Below are 24,228 nucleotides of genomic sequence, written 5' to 3' on the forward strand. Positions count from 1 at the left end.
CAACGATCATAATCCAATTCAACTCCATGCCCTCTCAATCTCTCATCCCTATAAACTCCCACTGCATTAACATCAGACTCCACCAGCCTCATTTCTTCTTCTTTTTTTCCTTCAGTACTACCTTAAACAACTCAACCCAGATGCTCTCGGTTAGTACATCACTTCAGCACCACAATACATATATAGAATCAAACATTAACCACCCAAATCTCAAGATATATCTATTCATATACAAAACATCGCTAACATCAGCATTTTCCGTTCGTTTCTTTCCCTTTTTTTTCAAACTTAATCACTGGAAATAGAAACTTAACACTACTACCACTACAAAACCTACGTAGTTGTTATCGTTATCGCTGTACACTAAAAGATGTTTGTTTATTCAAAGCCCTAAAACCCTACTACCATTTTCGTTGGCTTTCTTACTACTTCATGCACGAATGAAGAGGAAGAACAAAATTGAGAACCGCCATGAACAATGTAGTTGAGTTGTGTAATCAAACTAGTAATGCAGAGAATTTGTTTAGAGGATTTGAGTGAAACTCTCTCAATGCCGTAGAATTTGGGAACATTCTCAATATGTGCGGTGTGCTTCTCAAAATGGAAATTCTATTCGTCTGTTCCTTTTCCTTCTCTCCTTTTTTTCTTCTTCTTATACTCTTTTAGGTTACTTTTGTTTTATGAGAGTCAATTGAACTTATTTTTTGCGCTAAATTTATGTAGATTTTCAAAAAATGAATCGTGACAAGTAAAATTGAATGGACGGAATATTTATGTTTAATCTATAATATTTGTTTGGATGGTTATTACTTCTTATTTCATGATGTATAATATTATATTGTATTGTATTATACTATATTGTTTAATAAATATAATATTTTGAATGAATTATATCGATTTTTATCATTACATAATATCGTACATCAATAAACAATTAATATGATATACAATGATACCCCTACAATAACTTGATTTATGAATACATGTCCTTGATGGAGAAGCTAGCAACAACTCCACCAACACACTTATTCATGGAGCAGAATAAAGTGACGGACATGCTAAGCAACGATGGCTTAAGGCGTATTGCTTTTGAAACTTTAATTTTTTTATAGTTCTTCCAATGTTTGTGAATAACGCAAATCTAGACAGACATTTAGGAACTATGTATATAAGGAAAACTAATGCTTGTAATGATTATGTAACTGGCCGGTCCATGGCACATACGTGCACCACTCATGTTGCTCACAATAGTCTCTTTTTGGTTTATAATATCAATCGTTTGAAATAAAAAAATGTATAATACATAAATATGTCTTTTAACTTGAGTTGATTTTATATTTGTCCCTTCAATTTTTAGTATACACAAGTAAACACTTGAACATATATGAAATTGAACAAATAGACACATATGTCCTACGTGTATTATGCCTAAGAGGACCCTTGTGCAGTTTTTGATTCTTAACAATTCAATTTATAATTTAACTAGTAAGAAAATACTCATCTAACTAAATTTTTTCCATTTGTTCATATATACACAATTTACATATGTACATAAAAGCCTACACAAATTATAAGAATAAAACAAATTCAAATAAGTTTTTCTTTCTAGTTAAGTAGTAAACTTCAATAATGGAAGTAGCACAATAACAATCTCGCAAAAGAAATACAAAATCGGTTCATAACTTACACTAACGGATAGAACTCCAACAACTCAACGATTTTATAAAAAAATAAAATACTAAAAATAACTATAAAATGCAAAAGATCTATCGCCACAATCATATAATTTGAAATAAAACAATAATTTTAATGTAATTTTATTAGATTATCAATTTAATCATTATCAAAATCTTATAGTCAAACGGATAACTCAACAAAAAAAAAATTAACAGATCATTTAAAAATCGTTAATCCAATAATTCCATATTGCACTCCCGGAATCGAATAGGCAAGTCAAAGTCGGATCCGGGTTCGGATCAAAAGAAGAAGTCGGATTCGGATCCAGTAGGGGAACATTTTCAGCTCATATGATTTCAGGTGATTGAAGTTCTCGAAAAAGGAGAAGCGAAAATGCACTACTGGGTTCGAGCATCTCCGGCAGATTTCGCCGGAGCTATTCCACAACCTCGAAGGTATAATGAGATTTTTTTAGTTCAATTTGTTTTCGTTTGTGTCTGGATTGTTTGGATTTGAAGCTAAATTCGTTAATTTTGTTACCAATTTATCAGTGGACACACTGCTGTTAACATTGGGAAATCGAAAGTCGTGGTGTTCGGAGGATTAATTGACAAGAAGTTCCTTAGTGACATCACTGTGTATGATATTGGTATGTGATTCTCTCCTAAACAACTAATGTTTAATAAGTAATTCTCTCCTTACTTGAGTCAAACAGTGTGCGCACCTCGATTATTTCCTCGAGATACCTGCCAGCTCCTGCTTGCAATAGATAGCTAGTAACTCTAGGATAGATAGGAAGAAATCACCTAGTGTGTTTTTGTCTTTGCTTGGATTTGAATGTGAGACCTCATGGTTGTCAATCCACTTCATTGACTACAAACTTTGTAGTTTAAGTATGTCATTTTGAGCAAAGTTAGGTTCCATATTTGTTGGAAGTCTTTTCAGTTTTGATTAACATTTGTATGTCGGTACTGAAATAAATGGCATTTAGAGGACCTATAGTTTGTTTCCCTTAAGAATTTGCATTTCAGTGTCCTAGTAAGAGTGAGATTTCGGAAACCTTTTTGATGAGGTAGGTAGTTTAATTGACGGCATCAGTGCATAGAGTACAAAAGAGAATGTGTTAGCTTCAATATAGTAAAGACTATGCTAGGACCAGGGAGCTAACAAATCCAAAAGATTATCAGTTGTATTTACAGTCGGATAGATTGCACCAAGCCACCAACTATATAGACACAAAATACAACAGGTAACATTTAATTCTCTATTTATTCGAGTCAAACTTGGTATTTTGAACATGTTAGTTTAAGAGTAATTTAAACATGTCATTTTGAGCAAAGTTGCGTTCCATATTTGTTGGGAGTCTTTTCTGTTTGATTAACATTTGTATGTCAGCATTGGAATGAGCAACATTTATAGAACCTATAGTTAGTTCTCCTTAAGAATTTGCATCTCAGTGTTGGAGTATGTGAGAGATTTCTATGAGGATCCAAACTTAGAAGAAATAGCAGGGGTCCTTAGTTGTAGCATTGGCTTATTCCCCACTACTTATGTAGGTCTGCCACTGGGAGCAAAGCTCAAATCAAATGGAATCTGGAATGCTATCATTGAGAAATTAGAGAAGAGACTTGCCAATTGGCAAATACAGTACTTATCCATGAGTGGTAGACTGACACTGATCAATAGTGTACTGAACGACATGCTAACACATTACATGACCCGCTTCCCAATACGTAACTCAGTCCTTAAGCTTGAAAATTTAGAAGGTAAATCCTGTGGGAAGAAACAACCAGAAACACAAATTTCACTTGGTGATGGAACAAAGGTACTCAACCTAAATCACAAGGTGGCTTAGGTATAAGGAGCCTTAAGCTTCACAACAAAAGCATGTTAATCAAATGGCTATGGAGATTTGAGCGAGTGTAACTTGGCTAATGGGAGGAGGTCATCACTGCCAAGTAGGGGCTCAGAACAACTGTTTCACCAAAAGGGTTTCATCAGGCCATGACACTAGCCTATGGATCATATCGCTAGGCTCTAGCTACAGGAATTAATTCTTTCAGAATATCTCTTACAAGGTAGGGAATGGAGCTCATGTGAAGTTTTGGAAGGAAAGATGGATGGGAAACAATTCACTGAATGACTTATGTACACTAGCTATGATGCCTGCAATCGGGATTCCACTAGCTGAAAACAAGGAGAGGAATGCATGGAACCTCACCTTTAGAAGGAACCTACAAGACTGGGAGTATACTGACCTTATAGAGTTATAGACCTTATAGCTTCAATTGAAGGTAGCAGCATAACAGAATCATAGCTAGACAGAATTTCATGGGGCAGGGTCTGTACACAGTTCAAGATGGCAACAACCACCTATGTTCTCAAAATGGAATTATTGATAACAGGACTTGGAAGCACACATGGAGGAGTAACTCCGTATGAAGGTGATTTTCTCTGCCTGGACAGTTTTAAGAGATGCTTCTTTGACAAGATTACTTTGACAGATGGAACAGTCCGTTGGTCAATTGATGCTACCTATGTCAGCAAAACCTGGAATATACCAGTAACCTATTTCTTCACTGCACAGTGACAATAGAATTGTGGAATCTCTTCATTTCCATTTTTGGATTATGCTGGGTGCAACCTTAGTCACCCAGTCTCGAAAGTAGGTTAAGTAGATCTTCAAGTTCCAATCTTGTACAGAAATTTCGGAAACCTTTAGTTAGCTTGACTAGAGACTTGTATTTAGTGAATAAGTGCGAGATCTAGAGAATGTCTAATTCGTTTGATTAGAGACTTGGTTGTCATGTTAGAATAGTGTGAAAAACTTGGAGAACCTTTAGTTAGTTTGGCTAGAGATATGTATTTCAGTGTAGGAATAACTTTACGTTTTACAGAACCTATAGTTTTACACTTTTACTGGACCACTAATATTTCTTTCTAAGATAAACTATCGAGTACTTGAACGAAATGAGCGTGAACGGAGCGGAACAGACATGTAGAATCTTCAATGGCCAATTCCAGCCAGTGTGGGATTGAGGCCTCTTTGATAGATATTTCCTCTGGTGACATTGCCAAAATCAGCTTCTGGAAGCCAGTTTTTTTTCTGTGCATTGAATCATGGTCAGTTGTTTTGATATTCTAAATCTAAATGTCGTTAATATTTCAGAAAACAAATTGTGGTTTCAGCCAGAGTGCACGGGTAGTGGTTCTGATGGCCAAGTTGGTCCTTGCCCACGAGCATTCCATGCTGCTGTCGCAATTGACTGTCATATGTTCATCTTTGGCGGGAGATCCGGTGGTAGAAGGCATGCAAATGCTATGTAATTTGTATGTTATATATTATTGCGGCTTCTCAATTAAACTGGATATTTTTCCTCTTTTTCAGGTTGGGTGATTTTTGGGTTCTGGATACTGGTAAAGTTTGCTTTCTACCATGGCTATGTAAAGAAAAATGCATGATTATTTTTTGTTTCCTCTTTTCACCATCAGATGTTTTGATAAGTCAAACTAATCTCACTGATAGCTCACCAATCACTAAACGGTGCAGGTTTACATCAAAGCCCCAAAATAAGCTTCTAACTATCTATACAGTATTAGAAAACACTTCTGCCCTAAAAAATACTAATGATCAGAAAGGAGTTAAGTCATACATAGATCTTCAATTCCTTCAGAAGAATTCCTTTTCTTTGAAATCAGCCAATAGATGCATTTAATATTGACACGTCCACAGCTCCTTCTTCCTAGTGTCCGTCTTCCTTGACCTCCAGTCTACCAAAGTTTCCTCCACAGCTCTCAGTAGTGTCTGTGTGGTATCAAACACAGGTTATGCTAGCTGCATAACTCCGAGTAGAGCTGCAATGAAGCAGTATACAATCTACATCCTCAAAAATTACTGTTTGGTTTGTATAAATAACACCAACTAGCTATTCCAGACTCCTCCTACTCCTCGAGTAATCCATAGTTAGTATAGCGTTCCAAGTCATACACCATGTGAAGAAAGTATTTTTCTCCCTCTCATCAGACTTCCAACTTGATTTTTTATATCTTCTGTGGTGCTAGATATATGGCAATGGTCAGAGCTGACAAGTTTTGGTGACTTACCTTCTGCAAGGGATTTTGCAGCTGCTTCAGCCATTGGAAACAGTAAAATTGTAATGTAAGATTTCGTCTTGCTTCTGGAGGTGCTTATATTTCCTATCAATCTTTCATTATTGTTTGGACTTTACATGCATGCAGGTTTGGTGGCTGGGATGGTAAAAAGTGGTTGTCGGATGTCTATATCTTGGACACAAGTACTGTCTTTGATAGTAATTCTAGGCTTCCACTCTCCTTTTTCTCTTGTCGGAAAACAATTTATCCTTAACAGTTAAAATTATTTTGAGCAGTGACTCTTGAATGGAGGGAGCTAGCTGTTTTGGGAGCTATACCTCCGCCTAGATGTGGCCATACTGCTACTATGGTTGAGAAAAGATTGCTTGTCTATGGTGGTAGAGGTAAATATGGATGATAATCATGATTATTTTGTCTTGGAAATATCATGTTCCTCTCTATAACTTGCTATTCAGCTATTTTCATACATTGTAAAGGGTTTATGCTGCTTTGAAGATCTTGTACTTATTATATTGAGCAATAGATAAATTTGACAAACGGTTTTGTTGAAAGGATAAGACGAAGGTAGTCTAACTAAAGCTGGATGGAAATTTTGTATCTGAAGTTCAACCCTTCACCTTTTCCTGCACAAGCACCTCTGTCCGGTCACACCATGCACAAACCTTTATTCTTTCTTTCCTTTCTCCCCTTTTATACACTCTAGATTAAAAAAGTTTATATCAATAAATACCTTGAGTAAATTTAGTTTCACTATTGTATAAGCGAAAATTTCAAGGACACCTAGTATGGTACATGAAGTTAAGGATTTATTCTTGTACCTCTATGCTACATGCTAAACTAATTATGTAGGTATGAAGCTCTTAAAATGTATTTGAAGTAAATGATTCATTACTCGGAGGAGTGGTTTAGAAAGATCATAGATATAGACAGGAATATCTATACAGGCTACCAAGGCGTGATGGGTCTCAGTTACTTGAGATCTCTCTCTCTCTCTCCTGGTGATACTTCATGATAAGATCACACACCTTCTACTTGATAATTTCCTAGGACACTTTCTGAGTCATAAAAAAGATGGCATTGTAGTCACCTAACTGTAGCAAAGTTCTACAAGTATGTGGATGGTAACAATAGTTCAAGTACATAAATGATTTCTTTTATTTTTTATGCGACAATAAGGTTCTAGTTTTGTCTGTTTGGTAAAAAAAAGTGAGAAAATCCTTCATCTTACTGAACAATCAAGTAGATAGTAGGTCATAGTACTTTGTCTTGCTATCCACCCATTCTAGTAGTCGTAATATTGCTCCTGTAGTTTCTTGTCCTTCGATTTCGGTTAGTATATGATGTTTCTTGTACTTCAATTATTGTATCATTTTGCTGTAGTTACTGTTCATGCTTTCATCCAATTGTATGGTGAGCTTAATCTCTAGCATGGTCCTCTTGTAATGATGACATAAAAGCACCCACACTCTGCTTTCAAATATTTCTTTCTTTTTGACAAACATCCTAACTTAACTGTTCAGTTATTTGTATTTGAAGGTATGTTTATCACAATTACATATGTTAGTGATGCTTTTACTATTTTACCCCCCTTTTGTGGCCAAGGTAGCATTGATATCTTTAATTGGTTGTACAGTAGTTTCATCTATTTGTTCTTCAGATACTTGATTGCCTTTCTGAATATTTGAACCGACGTATTTAACTTTAATTTTGGGTAGGAGGAGGAGGGCCAATCATGGCTGACTTATGGGCTTTGAAGGGCCTTATTGAAGAAGGTACTTATACTTTTGCCTTGAATCTTCAGTTTTTATCTGTAGACTTCGTTTTAATTAGTGACGTTTCCTTTCTCTCAAAATTATCATCAGTTTTGTAAGAGAAAATGTGATTTACCTTCATCATGTTGCTTCTTGAAAAATGGTATGGCATGTTACACATTTTCAGTTAATAGTTCATGTGGTTGTGCTTATCCAGCCTTTCAGAAATAGGAACAAATCTTCCCAGAAAATATGAGTTTGGCTGGCCTTGACAAAATACGTTAGTTAGTACAACTTAAATTTCTATTTCATTTACTGCTATCGGATAGACATCTTTTTGACACACACACACACACATTTATATACAATGTATGCACATGGCATTTTGTTCCCTGTCTCTCCTGTGGTTAGTTTAACATGTTTTTGTCTTTCCACTTCCTTCCTTTCTTGACTTCTCCCTTGAAGCTTCTATGACTATTCTGTTTTAGCACTGAATATATCAATATTTCTGATTTTCTGGAAGGAAGAGAATGAAAGCCCTGGATGGACCCAACTGAAGATTCCAGGTCAAGCTCCTACAGCGCGTTGTGGACATACAGTTACATCTGGAGGACTCCATGTAAGTCCATTTCATGGTGAAAATCACGTTATACAAAATCTCTACAATTAAATAGTTGATACAAGGACATAAGAATGAGTTAGCACTGTTCTTGGGGTGTTGATGTTTATCTGCTGCGATGTGTTTTACATCTAACATCATCTATCTTGTCAAATCCCTTGAAAATTTGTTTGCAGTGAAGACATACTTAGCACCTTTCTGATGTGCGCAATTATTACTGTTACACCTCGAGGTTTCTCGGGGAGTACAATTTCAATAGCATATAATACCTCCTTGAGGATAGGATCCCAAGTTTTTGTTTAACCCACTCTGTGTCATCTGGTAGTAGAAATGTAGGAGCCGAAATCTTTTGTGGTTGATGCACTGTTGCCACTTTGAGAAGTACCAAAAGAATATTGGTGGTGAATAATAACAATTTTCTGTAACTACTAACTCATACACTCGTTACTTCCTTCTGAATTAACTCCCATAGTTGTTTGTTCATATTGATGCATATAAAATTCGGAGTTGTATGTACATATCTCTTCACCTAGGGGGGCGTAAGTGTATGCAAGTTCGAGTAAGCCCAAACTAGAAAATACAAAGTTGTGTCTATATCAGCAGTAACAGTCATTGTTAATTTTTAAATTCTAGATGAACTTCCCCAGGTTGACTTAAATCTCTATGCAATTTCTGTTACATTAGAGTGTATAAGTATGGTTGTTTAATGATTATTACGATTCCACTTTATATATTTTTGATTATGTAATAACTCCACTTTCCACTTGATTTAGCCACTCAAACCTTTCCCTCCTTCCAGCAACAAACAAAAGATTGTGGAAACAGCATACTGACCTACACTTTCTCTGCAGCTCCTGTTATTTGGAGGTCATGGAACTGGTGGTTGGTTGAGTCGGTATGATGTTTACTACAATGATTGTGTTGTTTTAGACAGGGGTAAGCATGGTTAATCAATACTTTCCACAATTGCTATCCCACTCCATATACTGATATAGGCTTTGCAACTAGTAGTACATTACAGCTTTTACTTTTCTTCTCATGGTGGAGCTTGTTTTACATTTTCAGTCCATCATACTCTTGATCTACATTAATATATTTCTATATAGCTTGTACAGACAAAAGTATTCTGGCAACCTTGAAGACTTAACCAGATTAACAAATTTCTCCACAATTTAAAACAAATCTCTCCACAATTTATTGGTCTAGGTTTTATTTGAGATGGAGGCACATAGTTAAATGGCCTGAAAACCATTCATGATTTTGTTTATAGTCGACAAGAGTATTTTGTTCTAACTTTTTCTGTTTCCAGTGTCTGTACAGTGGAAACGCTTAGCAACTACTAATGAACCGCCAGTTGCACGAGCATACCACTCAATGACCTCAATTGGGTCACGATATTTGTTGTTTGGAGGGTTCGACGGAAAATCAACTTATGGTGATCTGTGGTGGTTAGTTCCAGAAGGTATTGAGTCCCATTCAAATGCATCGATTTGTCTAGTCTCTCATTGTAAAGTGGAGTTCTTCTTTTTCCAAAAACTTATACTATCATTTTGTTCTATCAACTTAATGTGATTACTCCCTTAACATATTTCTGTTCTCCATGCATTTTTTCCTCTGTTGTTTATGTATTACCTGTGTGATTATATGCTGTTGAACTGTAATTCTGTTAGATCATTTGGAAATTGATATCAGAAGCTTGTTTTTATCTTCTCAACTTCCAAATTTTCCTCGGAATTTGCATATAGCCCTGTTTGAGTTGGTCAGTAGTATTGTATGAAAATATGTCAGGAAAATAGCTTCCATTTAAGCAACTGTCACCTGTTTAAATTGTCCTAGAGTTGTACTGTTTAACAATGTTACACAATTTGACAACAGATAGTGCTAGCTCTGAGCTAATGCATGTCTTGGAGAAGTGAAGAAAGTTCTTTTGTCTTAGAGTTGTGTACGCAACATTTTCATTCTTTCAATTGACCTCTTGTGCGTTTGTTTTTTTCTGAATCTTTAGATGATCCAATTGCTAAGCGCGTAACGGCTCCTCCTCCCAAGGCCATCCATGAAAACCAGGATGCTTCAATGACAAGTATGGAGAAGGTATAGGCCCCTGAAGTTTCATTTTCCATCACTGCCCTCTCACATCAAGTGTTAAGATTTGTTTATGTTAGGACAATATGACATTCAGTTCCTTTTCACTGTTATTTGGAGCCTTGACATCTCAGCTGGATGATGTATCAAAGAGTTTGATATCATATTTGACTCATGGACGGAATTGATCAGTGGAGTCCGTATGAAGTTAAACATCAAGCAGTGATTACTGAATGATACCCAAGAAAAAAAGAGCCGCTTAGAAAATTTGAATCACTTGGATATGAGATGAGAACTTTTCAAATTTGAAAAGAAATTTAATCTACTTTGTTAGTTTTGGATAGGACATTTCTTTCGTAATTAATAACATTTACTCGTCTTATCAAAGAATGAGGTGTCAAACAATTTTCCTGGAGTGAAGCAATGAACGTACGACCCTTTATGGGAGGTGTTACTAAATCAAGATAGTTGTTTATGGTATAATAAAGATATCCACATATAGAGGATGACAAATCCAACCTTATTCATCTGGGGAAGAGTATAAACAGACACTGGTCAATTTGATTTTGCATGGAATTAATCTGATGACCTCAAAGTTGTGGCACCTCAGCTTTGACCACTTTCCAAAGCTTCACGGTGTTTTCTCTAACCAAGTGATTGCCAGACGATACCATCTACATGCATGCATGTGTGTGCATTTTTTAAATAATAGTTTCTATTGATTTCCTCGAGTATGTTTATGCATGTCATAGAGAGAGAGGGAGAGAGAGGGGATGATTTTGTGGGTGGCAGTAGTTGAGGGTGCCAATTTTACCATGTCTTTATCTGTCAACCTAGTAGTCCTCTTTATTCTGATTGTGCTTTGATTGATATTTAGATGAGTGTGTTGATACTGCTTGTATGACAGACAAGGCATCAACTGGTTTAAATCTTTCTTACTATTGAATATTGATAGGAGAGGCAAATGCAAGAAGATGCTGTGTCTGAGTTGCAGAAAAGGATAGGAATTTCAGTATCCATCTCCAATCCCAATGCAAAGAAAATTGTAGATGAGCTGGAAGATACAGAATTATTAGAATTGGCATCTAAATTCATTGGAGAGGGAGCTCTCAGTAATAAGGAGGTTATAGTTTCTTTGCTCAGTATATGTTATGCCATAAGAGAATGCTTTGCAATTTCTAACCTAGAATTGTTTGATCACTGAAGGCTGTACAAGCACTTCGCGACCACTGGTCAAAGTCCTCGCCGAAGTCAATTCAATTAAAAGAGCTTAGCCCATTACTTCGTGACTACAAGCGCTGCATTACCCTCATTAACGAGTGAGATCACTGTTTTTTTACATTTTTGTGTTGGGTTGATATCTGGTTAAGTTCTGGTTTTCTTATGAATGTAAAGAACTTACATTTGGAAAAGATGATCAAGCTGGACAACTTTTGTGAGTGGTGAAGTAATGGTAAATTTCACTAGTGAAGTGTAAGTATAAAGGCTATTGCATTGTTGGAATATAATACTAAATCCGTTCTGACTTATAGACATACTTTTCTTTTTAGTCTGTCCTACGTATTTTCATTCATAAACATGACCAAAAATAGGCTGTATACAAGGGGTATACCAAAAGGTAAAGAATCTACAAAAATAAATGATTCTCTACTAATTCCACCTAATCTTCTATACAATTGGGAACTCTATGGGTGCACCAAATGAAAATATGGGATCAGAGGCTACTCCTCAATTGAGAAAAGCCCGACTCTACCCCTCAAAAGCTATTGTATTTCTCTCTCTACACAACCCACATTAACACAAGTGGGACCACATTTCATGCCCTATGTCTTCTCCTCCTTCTCCCGCTCTTCCAATCAACTCTTCCACAGTTTTTGGCATTGCGCAAGAAGTAACAAACCACCTAAACATGTCCCACCATAACCTCATGGTAAGACCACAATGAAGAAGAAGAAGAACCACGTCCTTGCCCGCCTCCTTGCACATATAATACTAGCCCAGTCAAACACCGTACATAAATTAGAACAGTGAGAGTAGTATTTTAGCACCAGACTGGGATGTTTCATCCGTGCATTAAGTGTTGAAAAAATAAACTTGATTCATCAAATACATGAATTTTACTTGGTTCATGTATTAGAAAATTAATGAGGATGCACGTATGATTTTGTACATGAACTAGTAAAGATAAAAAAAATCTAGGATTAAAGTTTTATAAATACCTAGGTATTGTAGCTATTTTATGTAAGCAGGTTGATCATTGATGTAGTAAAAATTATTTCATCACTGTCTTAAAAGAGTGGCAGAGATTGAGAATTCTCCTCTCCAAAATTTCTATAACAAGAACTCATGATTACCCCAAGTTATGACAGACTTGTGTGGTAGCAACTAGCAAGTATTTTGCTTATGATCTTTTGAAGTTTTCATGTGTTCTACTGGTGTGAGACTAAACATTGTGGCATTATACTATAGATTTTTTGGATATGATGATGAAATTTTAGAATCTCCTTTCAACCAGTATGACTTAAGTGTAGACACTGACTTTATTGATGTTTGTCAGGACTCAGGAGTAAGTTATTCATTGATTTCAAATAAAATATGTCATACTTGCTATCAAATCTAGTTACGTTCTTTGTGAATGTACAACCACACACGTTTGAAGGAAGTAGGAACAAATCTTCTCCTGAAAAGGAAAGAAAAAAGAAAATGGTGGGGCAGGGAATACCTCAGGCGAAATGTGGGTCACCTTCTTATAACTTTTGATCATTTGATGTAGGGAAAATCTTGGAGCATTCTTGCAATCAATGAATCCTGGATCTCTGGGGAAAGAGACTTGCAGATTCTATCATATCAAGAATGTTAGTCAGGTATGAGTTCTTGAAGGTTCTATTTGTTAGTCTTGATGTTATTTACATCTGAATACTTGGTTGCTTCACTATCATCTCTCATGTTCATTGATCAAGCGTCCTCGGTGCTTAGTATTCTGATTTGTTGAGGGTTGATCCTAGCTTCAGCACAGTCAAAAGAACTTTGCTCTTTTTTACTCTTCTTAAGGCTTTACTGAATTCGTTATGTGGTTCGTTACCAAGAAGAACTAACTCGTACTTGTTTCAAAACTAGTAACACAATAATTCTGAAATTATCCTAAAACGGTTACAGATTGTATTTAATACTTTAGGTTCCTTTACAGTTATGTTCTCTCTTCAATGCAAACCTCACAAGTAATTTTTATTTTTTTTGGGCTTCCTTGACTTATTACGTTCCACTAGAAGGTACTGTAATATGTTACATATTTCCATATCACACTATACTTAATCTTCAAATGCTAACTTTTTGTACGCTGTTCTCATTTGGGACTTGGCACTCCCCCACATGCCCATGTTTGAAACTAGAGAGTGAATAACATAATGCAGGGGTCCAACACACTATGAAACACAACAACAAGAATTGTTGGGTCTGGGTTTGATACCATGTGAAGACCACAATACATTCACTCAACTAATGTGAGACTTGACAATCCCAAACAAGTTGAAGTAAGATAGATGAATCCCGAGTGACTACGTTTTTCCATTTAAATCATAAAATGCCATCATAACCTACAAGACATTATGCATATGTTTATATCTATGGTCTATTTATTGCTAGCTCTTCACTTTTGTCTTTTCTTTTGTTTTATTTTAGTAGTAATGAATCTCGATGTCATTTGCTCCTCTTGATTCATCAGTTTTGAGTGATTTCTCTTCTGTGATATGCAGTTGCGTATGGATGATATCCCACATCTGCTGGCTGAGTACAGACAACTCCTTTTGGATTTAGGATCAAGCTAAAAACATCAAAATCTATACGGTATATTTCATCGTGAGCTTTTCTTCGAGATTAATTCTACTGCTCTTTGTCAACCCTTATGAATTAGCTAGGACATGCAAAATCTTGAATTTACTCCATTAACCTCCTAGCTCTCTGGCAGATTGTGTTAGTTTTTTCCTATATTGACTTTTATACCTCTGCTGTTTTTATCTGTGACTACGACATTATAGTTTATAGTAATGAATATATGTCATCCTTCATATAGTTCAAAATTCATACATTGCATTAAGTTTTTCTCACTCAACTTCTGTAGTTTCATGTACTTCGATTATTATATTATTTTACTATAGTTAATGTTCTTTTTTCTAGATTAATGCTTTGTCATGCTTCCTATAGTATTTTGGTGTGGCTTCTTTACTTTCGCTATTTGTATTTTCCTTGAGCCTAGGGTCCTCCCAAGGTAGGGGTAATGTCTGTATACAGAGTATGTTGTTGTTCTCAACGTCGCGTTACATGAGTGAAATAGACATGATGAAGAGTAAAACCAAACAAATCTCACTTTTTTTTTTGTTTTACAATCTCAACAATGGTGAAAAATCAAATCAAGGGAGGGAATTAGGGGTACATTATTTGAAGGGATATAAAGTGAAAGTTAAAATGAATTGGTAGATATAATACATAGAATATGTTGATAGCATTTACTAGCGTTTGGGATTTAAAACTTTGCTTAGTTCCTCTAGCTTCCCCATTCTGAGTTTCTCACTTTCCTTCACCAACTAAAAAATGACAAATACACAACAACAAAAAGTTAATTAGATTAGGGGTATTTTCTTAAAAGTAATTTAAAAAAAAAAGAATATATAAAAGAATGGTTATTATGAATTATGAATCTTTACCTCGACAAGAGTGGATGTTAGCTGAGTTTTCTCATTGTTCTTTTCATTGAAAGCCTCTAAAACTTCTCTATATTCTTTCTCCTAATTTACAAGAGGAACATTATTAAACAAAAAATTACTTAAAATTACAAACACATTTGCGTATTCAAATAATAACCTATTTATCAAGCTTTCATAATTTGCTTGAAAAAAATATTTTTTTTTGTCAAAAGTGCTTTTCGGAATGGAGGATATCAATTTGTGTTTAATACTTTTGCTGATATTAGAGCAGTAATTGATGTTGACCAAAGTTTTAATGCTTATAGGGAAAAATTATCTTTTTCAATATTTGAAAAGTAATTTCTACTACTACTCAAACACTTACTATCTCCCCCCCCCCCCCCCACCCTAAAAACTAGGTCAAAACACCTTGATTTTCTAAGATAATTACTTTTTTTAATATGTATGTAAAAAACACTTTTTGCTTCCCAAAAGCTTGGCCGGTTATAAATGTGAAGGAGTATTAGGAGAAAGATATAAATTAATTGATTAGTATAACTACCAATAGAATAAGTAATTTATTTAACTAATATAAAACCAAAAAAAAAGAAAGAAAGAAAGAAAGAATATACCTTCTTTTGACATGATTGTCCAAGTGATTTAATTTCACGATTAATCACATCAATTTTCTTGCGTACCATTGCAACTTCTTTTCTCATTGGATCTGTCAACACTTCAAGCTCCTTCACAAAAATAATCAAAATTAGTTAGTTGCAATAATAATTTTCCAAATTAGTTGGTTGTAGTTTCCTATTTACTACATCACATGTTTATGTTTTCGGAAAATCACATGGGAGGAGAATCACTCAGCACGAGGTTTCCATGTAAGGTCAGGTGATGATCAACAATTCAGGCAGAAAATGTTGAAGCAAGAGATCTTTCCTTCTTATGCGTTTTTCTTAAAGGAAGGAATGTCAAGTTTTTGAATCCTATGTTGACATACAAAATAGATATAAAGGGGGTCATTTAATTAGATAACTATTCCTATATATAAAATACCCAATTCTCTTTTTTTTTTTAATGATGTGCAAAAATCTTAAAAGAACAGATAGTACGAATTGTACTTCCAAAATACTAACCAGACACCTAAAATCTTAATGGACAAATAATATGAACCATATATAACTCCGAGAAACGAATCTAACACCTAGCTAGAATCTTAAAAAAGACAAATAACATAAACCATACGTCTCAAACGTAAACCAAATGCATCGAGTCTTAAACAACATAATATAAACCTTACCTCCTAGTTAAAAGACATATCATATGAACCATATCTTAAGACACAAAACCATATGCCTAAAATCTTAAAAGACAGATAATATGAACAGTACCTCCCAGACACGAACCAAACGCCTAGTTTCTTCCTCAGCCCGGGTAAGTTGAGACTCAACTTTTCCTTTCACTTCCATTTTTTTCCTCTCAATTTGTTCTTCTCTTGCTTGAAATGAAGCCAATGCCAATTTTGTCATCTCTTGATCTTCATTATCATTAATATTATTATTATCCTCACTTGTTGATGTTCTTCCACTACTACTAACACTTTGAAGACTACTCATCATAATCTTCAATTCAAATATTAATTTTTCCTTACAATCTTGAATTTTTTTCCCTTCACATTTTGACCCCCTTTTAATATTAGTACCACATATTGCTTGTACTTCAATTATTCTAACTTCTTTTCTTGACTTCAAAACAATTTAAAGGTTACACATTTTTTTTTAATATATGACTAAGTTTTATTACAACTTCAAAACATTGCCTAGAAATGTATTTTTGCATATATAAATACTTTGATGGGAATGAATTGTCTATTAATAATAAGCAAATGTTAAAATAGGCTTTTGCTTGAAGGAAAGGGGTAGGCTATGTGGTTTGTTATTTTGATTCATTCGAGTGTTTGTTACTTCAAATACTTGATGGGGGTTGTTTTTAGTCTGAATTGACAAGTGATTTATGTTGATCGGTAAAAAATTATTCACTCAATATTTATAGCAGATTAATAAAAAATGATATGTGTGCTTTTTTATTAACTTAAATGTCTACACCACATCATTTCTTACTTAAAATTATGGTAAAGGTAAATTCAAGGTATGATTTGTTTCAAGTGAGCACGTAATTCACTAGACATTTTCAATTCAAATTAAATTTGAGAAAAAAAGTTTGTGCGTCTTCTCAAGTATAGATTACCTAGGTAATTAAGTTAATCACATAAAATATGTCATCTTTGTTAATTATACACACCAATCTCAAGTAGAATAGATTTAAGGTTTTACGATGTATTAAGATTAATGTGTATAATTAAAAGATGTGACATATTTTAAGTGATTTTTCCTTTATCTACTCATAAATAGGTATTTGACCCACATATGTTTTATCAAAATTTAAACTGAAATTGTCTAATAGAAATATATTATTATATGTTCACGTACTCAATTGAAACAAATCGTAGTTTGACTATTAGAATTTTATTGAAAAGTTTAAGGGGTTATTGATATGTATATTAAGCATTTATATTTGTACACTATTTTTATTTTGGCTTATAAATACATATCTAGTAAAACAAAAATGACGAAGTGGTATTCCGCGAGACAAATCTAGAATTTAAATTTTATGTGTTCAATTTTTTTAATTTTGTTAATTTTTAGAGATAAATAGTCAATCACAACTCACACCTACGAGGAAGTGTAACATATGGTTAAGAAGATATCTTCGAGGACACATTTCAATATGATACCTCATTTTGGGGATAGTCTTAATTTGTCCTAGTTTTTTTTTTTAAACTCGATATTTAATATTTATATTGGAGTGTGATTAAATTTCGATTCATGGTTAAAAGTTTTATGTCAACATCTAAAATTTTATTTTATTTTTTTAAAATGGGGTTTGATATCGGTTTGAAGTCAAATTAACTTGAATTTATGTCGGAAAGTCCCACTTTAAAGGTTAAAAACTCCCAACCCAAAGCGCTTTATAGTCCGAACTCAAATCCAAACTTCTAAATAAGAATGAAGAAATATCTATTATTTTATCGATCTAAAATTACTTATTTAATACTTTTACTAACAATAAAGTAAATTGTTTATGAATTGTGTCATTCCTTGCCTTATGCTGCACTTTTCAAGTAATGGGTTTTCAAAAATTTCAAAATATTACTTATATAGTCGATTGGATCGCACAATACCAAAAAAAAAAAGAAGAATTTCATATATTTTTCAATTTTTTCATGTTTGATTGGTTAAAAATTTTGGAAAATATTTTTTTTTAGGAAAAGGAAGTTGCTTAAAAATAAGAAAATGACTTCCTTAAACGAAAATAGAAAAAACAAGTTTTTACGAATTATATTTTATATTAATTGTGTTTTCCCGAACGAAAATAGGAAAAACAAGTGTTGGTTTTGTGGATAAGGGTCTCTTTGAGTTTTTGGAATTTGGACAAATGTGCAAATATAATAGGGTAGTGAAATAGTGGATGAAAGTAAAGTGCTACTAGACAAAAGAAGTTGGCAACAACAAAGTGGTTAACAAAACAACAAAATTCTATTAATTTTATCAATATGGTGAAGGAGATGGAAAAAGTGATTTATTTATTTTTTGCAAAAAAAATGGATTTGAAGTTATTTTAGGAAATTCATGTCATGTTCTTTTTTAGTAAACTATTCCTTCATTTTTTATTGGCAAAATGGTCTTGTGGACCCTTATACTTATATGCGTTTGTATTGTGAATCCTTCTACTTAAATATTTGTCAGTTGAACCCTTAAACTCAATTAAAATGAGTCTTTTAAACCCCTCCAACCATGTGTGTAGCTCACTCTCCTTTACATAAATGACATGTCATATACATATCAAATATATTAATGTCATGTCATAATTATTTTAAAAATTATTAATCAAAATTGTTTAATAAAAAGTAAATTAATAAAAAATTAATTATATTATTTAAAGTAAAACCCATTACAGTTTCTCCCCTTCCCACTGTTTCATGGTTCGCCGCCGTCGCCATTGTTGCCAGCGAAACCACTCATATTCCTTCCTTTACTTGCCTTCATCTCCGCTACATGTCACGACCATTTTCCTTTCCTTCTCCAACCTCACAAAACCAACAACCTAAGCCACCACACCAGATCTAGCCGAACACCATCACCATTTGCGCCTTCATCTCAGCCACACACCATCACCATTTTTGCTGCCATGATTAGATCCTCGCACCCTCACCCACCTCGTTTTCCTCTCCCTGACCAGCCGTGCCTCTCTCTCACTCCACTGCGTATCAACGGTGTCTGGCGATCGCATCACCAGCTTGGGCAGGGGATGGATATGGCTGAAAAGGAGGTGTAATGGGTGAAGAAGAAGGAGTTTTTTAATTAATGGTTTAAAAAAATTAAAAAATATATTATTTTATAATTTTAAATATTTTTCTAAGTAAAAATGCTCCTCACTCGCCTTAATAGGCGTGTAGTAACACACTTTTGCCAACTCGGACATCCTAATGCCACATAAGCCTGGTCAATAGTCAGAGGGGTTTGTTAAATTGTGTTTTATTGAGTTTAAGGGTTCAGTTGACAAATGATTAAGTAGAAGGGTTCACAATACAAACGCATACAAATATAAGGGTTCACCGAACCATTTTTGCCTTTTTTATTAGAGGTTTCAGATTATATATGATTATCTTTGATAAAAAGCATTTTATCCTTTAAAATGGAACTTATCAAAAATCTAAATTGATCAAATCTTAAAGCAAATATTGAATATTGAATGAAAGGAAAAAAAAATGCATATCAAGCCAGTATACACATCAATAGAGCAATTCAACATGTTAACAAGAGGCAATTTATGATCAACACAATTTTATATTTATCTAAAAAAAATGAGCCAATTGTATCGAACAATTATTCATACCATATAAAATATAGTATCTAAAATAATTTTATTTTGCAATGAAGTCACGCTAATTTTTCAAATATAATGAACTTAAAATCACAATTTATGTAATTGCATTACATTTTACTTTTTTTCTTCTTCTGTACATAGTTTCTTGTCTTTTGATTTATGTTACTATTTGTTATTTTTGCATCTTGATTATTCTATTATTTTCATTTGTTGTTACTTGTACCTTTTTAGGAGTACTTTTTTTTGGGACCGTTTCTCTAAAGTCGAGGATTTTTCGGAACAATTTGATCTCTACCTATAAGGAGATATAAGGTCTACACACATTTATCCTTTCCAGATCCTATTTTGTGAGACTATGCTGAAAATATCGTTGTTGTTTCTTGATCATTGCATTTTACTTTTTTCTTGAATTAACATCATTTGAAAATTTGGTTTTGACCTAATTGGTCTATGCATGGAATATACTCCAAGGAAAAGGAAATTATCAATGAAAAAAAATATATATTAGGTAGTACTTATTAACTTTAGAGTTGAAATCAGATTCAAATTTTACTAATTAAAAATTATTAAGAAGAGAATAAATTGTATGATAAGATTTTGACAACTATATAGATCTGTCATTTGGGTTGAGATGACTTCTATGATGGATAAAGTATTTATCCTAGTATATATCAACTCTTTAATTAATTAACCACTATTTAATTTAATAATATGCATGTTTGGTTTCTTTATAATGAGGTTTTCGATAGTTGCAAAAAAACTACTACTATAATATATATTTTATATATTTGATGTGAAGACACATGCACATCAACAAATAGCCTATTTCTTAATTCACAATTTTTCAACAGGAGACAACAAGAATCGAATTATATACATATTTGAGTGACGGTAAAAAAATGCATATATAAAGTAATTTTGATTTTTGGGTTTTATATTGATCTGAACTATGTGCATGCGTTTTTTACCTGAAATATTATTAAATGTTTATTGAAACACTTTTTATATCTAATAATGGTGATATTTTTTACGGTAGGAAAAAAATGAATACCTGATAATTAAGGAGTGTTTTGATAAATATTTGGTGATAGTTGAAATAAAAAAGCTCACACATCTGATAGAAAATTTGAAAAATTAAAATACTTTAAATGTGTTATTAACCGTTAACTCTATTTATTTAAGAAATAACTCGCACCAATACTACTATACTCTAGTCTATAAGTTTAATTTGTGTTACAATTTTATGGATTTCACGAAGGTATCAAACGAGATGATTGTGTTGGTGTTAATTTTATTTTTTTAATCAAAAACTATTGGATGTCCCTAATTTCATGATCAAAAAAGGACTTTAACAAAAAAAAAAAAAAAAGACCTCTTGCTTTTATTAATTAGCATTTGTGTGAAATTAGTGGCTACTAATTTGCTAATTAAGATAAAACTTCCATACTATTTCAAGGTCCAAACTACAAAGGAAAACATGGTTTTGTTGTTGTCTTATCCCTTTTAACCCTAATCAACGAGGATTGTGGTGAAATGAATAGAATTCAGATTGTAAATATGAAAAAATCATATTAAAAAACATTTTTTTTATATAAATAGATCATATTTGACCTGAATATGAATTAGTAGACTCCAAATCAAAATTCGATAGAAAAACAAAACAAAAAAAACTTTCGACCTTTTGAAATTCCATTTAACCATGGATGACAAAATATTTTATTAGATTTAAGGGTTAGTTCAATTTGCAATAATATTTTATTATAATTAGTCCAAACTTTGGACTAATTCTCTTTATGGTTGTCAAACTTTTCTTTATGTTTTCATCTTATTATTGTGCATAATATTTCTCCTTAATTTGGTCTCGTACCTTTTGTCAATTTTGACTGTCCACATAATTAAACAGAATTAGGAAGATTCCATGTCTCAGCTTTGGTGGTGTTTGTTGGGGGTTAGGGGAGGATGGGGGGGGGGGGGAGATAAATTTATTTTCCGAAATTCAAATTATATAAATTTTGATCAATAATTTAAAATATATATTTTTTCATCATATTAACATGAAAAAAAAGTAAAATTTATTGTACTTTTCGTATAATTTTTTAATATCAAAATATTAGCTTGATAAATTTTTTATTTAAATTGACCTTCATGAAGCGGATGATGTTGAGACGGAGAAAATAGATAAGTAGAGCTGGAAGTCTTTCTAGTCATAAAATATTATGATATTATAAATCGAGGTGAATTCAGAACTAAAATACTATAAATTTAATTTTTAAATTCTTAATATTTTAATCATAATGTTTTTAAAGTTATAAAAGCAATTTTAGTAAATTTTATACATAAAATCACATTTTCAAAGTTATGGAAGCAATTTTAGTAAATTTTTATAGATAAATTTATGTTTTACGTTAGAGATACTATTTCTATCTTTAGACGAATTCGATACTATATAGTAGGATCCACCCTTGATTATAGACACATGTAAAGGGGACTACGGGAGAAGAAGAATAGAATATTTCATCTGTCTCAAACTCTCAATTTGTTTGTCATATTTATTTTTATTCGTCTAAAAAAATTACCTCTTTTTTTGTTTGTTTTGTAAGCAGCTTTTTAATTTTAATTTTTCCACATGACATTTTAAGACCATAATGTTAAATGACATTTTGATATATTTAACATATCTTTAATTTAAGACCATAAAATTTTAATTTTTTTTTTACTCTCTTAAACTCCGTATCAAATCAAATCAGGACAAACAAATTAAAACGAACAGAGTAATGTGAATTTGCAGAAGCAAATGAATGAAGGTAAGCATTGAAGGTCAATTGATTAGTAAATTGGCTACACAATGCAAATTCCTTGATTTTAGCTCAATTGTATTATTTGTAACTAACTTACGTTAGTTTATCTATAATAATAAATAAATAACAGAAACTAAGGTTTAGTCTATTAGATAAGTTTTCGAATGAACATTTGATGTTTAGGCTCTTTTGAAAATTTTGAGAAAGATTCATTGATTTTTTTTAATTGAAAGTGTTCGATTACTTAGGTAAGTATATATATTTCTTTGTATAAGTTCAAATTCTCTTTATTCTTGAATTACAATTGTTTAATTGATGTTTAATTTTTACTTTTATCTAATTAATTAAATCCTTTTCTAATTATTGTCTCTATTAATATCTATTTTTTTCTCCTTATTTCCTATTTAGTGCTAATTATTGTGTGTTATCTTGAATCTCATATTACATCATATATATCATCGACAAGTAATGCTCACATGATTGGTTTTGCTTATAACTTGATTGTTTATGAGACACATTTCTATTTAACTGAAATGTATATCTAATCGCTAAATAAATTGGAGTGTCAAACTTGTCAATCGTATAAAATTTAAAGATCTACTTAGATATTTAGCCTATAATATATAAAATGATGTTATAAGGAACTTACCTTTTAGAGATTGTAGTATATATGAGGATTAATAATTACTGGATTAGTTGTGCATTTACTTCTATTAGCAGATGTTTATATAATTTTGTATTAAACATAGAATATGGTGTTTAAGATCAAAGTTTGGTAACTTAACTTTGTTTTAAAAGCAAATAAAAATATAAAAAATGAAATCAAGACATTTAATTTGCTGAGTTATCCCATGTTTCATTAGCTAAATGATACAATACAAAATTGCCAAAATAAAGTTAATATGAAAAATTTATATATCGGATTTCATACTGTAATTATTTTCCTAATTCTGATCATTTTTCAATAATATGAAGATCGAATAAAATAAAATGATGTCATCAATAATAATAATAATAATAATAATATATTCAATGTAATTTTAAAAGTGGATTTTGGAGAAAATGATATGTATGCAACCTTAATCTTATATGGTGAAGAAAATTTTTTTATTTTCAAAAGACTCTCGGCTCAAGTAAAATAATTCTAAACATGTATGTAAAGAGAAATACAATATTGACTAAGTCATGTTATTTTTTTTTTATAGAGAAAACAACAACGATAACAAATATAAGTTAATCGTAGAAAAAAATATAATAATAAGAATCACAAAATAAGATAATAGAAAGATATCCCATCCCAAAATAAGTGTCATTAAAACTCATTTCATGCCTATAAAGTAAAATAACGAATTAAATGTATAATTGACCAAATTACTCCTATTTATTAGACGTTTCTTTAAGAAGAAGTGATTTAAAATACAAAGGTATAATTGGAAAATATACTATTTTTCTGTTAAGTTCCTAAATGACATTTATTTTGAGACAAATCTAATCTTCTACCTTGATCCTTAATTTCTATATCATTTTATTTAAAGTCATATCCTCGATAAACGACGGCC

At 32.5% G+C, this 24,228-nt stretch overlaps 2 protein-coding genes across 2 annotated transcripts; one reads left to right on the forward strand and one right to left on the reverse strand.

The window, feature by feature from the left end:
• Positions 1-1,966: 1,966 nt before the first annotated feature.
• On the forward strand, positions 1,967-14,335 carry LOC125837107 (protein GLUTELIN PRECURSOR ACCUMULATION 3). The gene is made up of 16 exons (XM_049516252.1): positions 1,967-2,132; positions 2,229-2,326; positions 4,847-4,985; positions 5,066-5,094; positions 5,740-5,836; positions 5,917-5,972; positions 6,066-6,173; positions 7,506-7,562; positions 8,069-8,160; positions 9,012-9,096; positions 9,470-9,622; positions 10,166-10,251; positions 11,198-11,365; positions 11,449-11,561; positions 13,016-13,106; positions 13,995-14,335. The coding sequence occupies exons 1-16, from the start codon at positions 2,071-2,073 to the stop codon at positions 14,064-14,066; spliced, it is 1,506 nt and encodes a 501-aa protein (XP_049372209.1). The 5' UTR covers positions 1,967-2,070; the 3' UTR covers positions 14,067-14,335.
• Positions 14,336-14,631: 296 nt separating this feature from the next.
• On the reverse strand, positions 14,632-16,552 carry LOC125837102 (uncharacterized). The gene is made up of 4 exons (XM_049516247.1): positions 16,316-16,552; positions 15,554-15,664; positions 14,943-15,023; positions 14,632-14,822 (listed from the first exon to the last, which is right to left on the reverse strand). The coding sequence occupies exons 1-4, from the start codon at positions 16,541-16,543 to the stop codon at positions 14,748-14,750; spliced, it is 495 nt and encodes a 164-aa protein (XP_049372204.1). The 5' UTR covers positions 16,544-16,552; the 3' UTR covers positions 14,632-14,747.
• Between the last annotated feature and the right edge of the window lie 7,676 nt (positions 16,553-24,228).

Source organism: Solanum verrucosum, unplaced genomic scaffold (assembly GCF_900185275.1).
Source record: "Solanum verrucosum unplaced genomic scaffold, falcon-dt-bn FXZP01000165.1, whole genome shotgun sequence".
Taxonomy (NCBI): domain Eukaryota; kingdom Viridiplantae; phylum Streptophyta; class Magnoliopsida; order Solanales; family Solanaceae; genus Solanum; species Solanum verrucosum.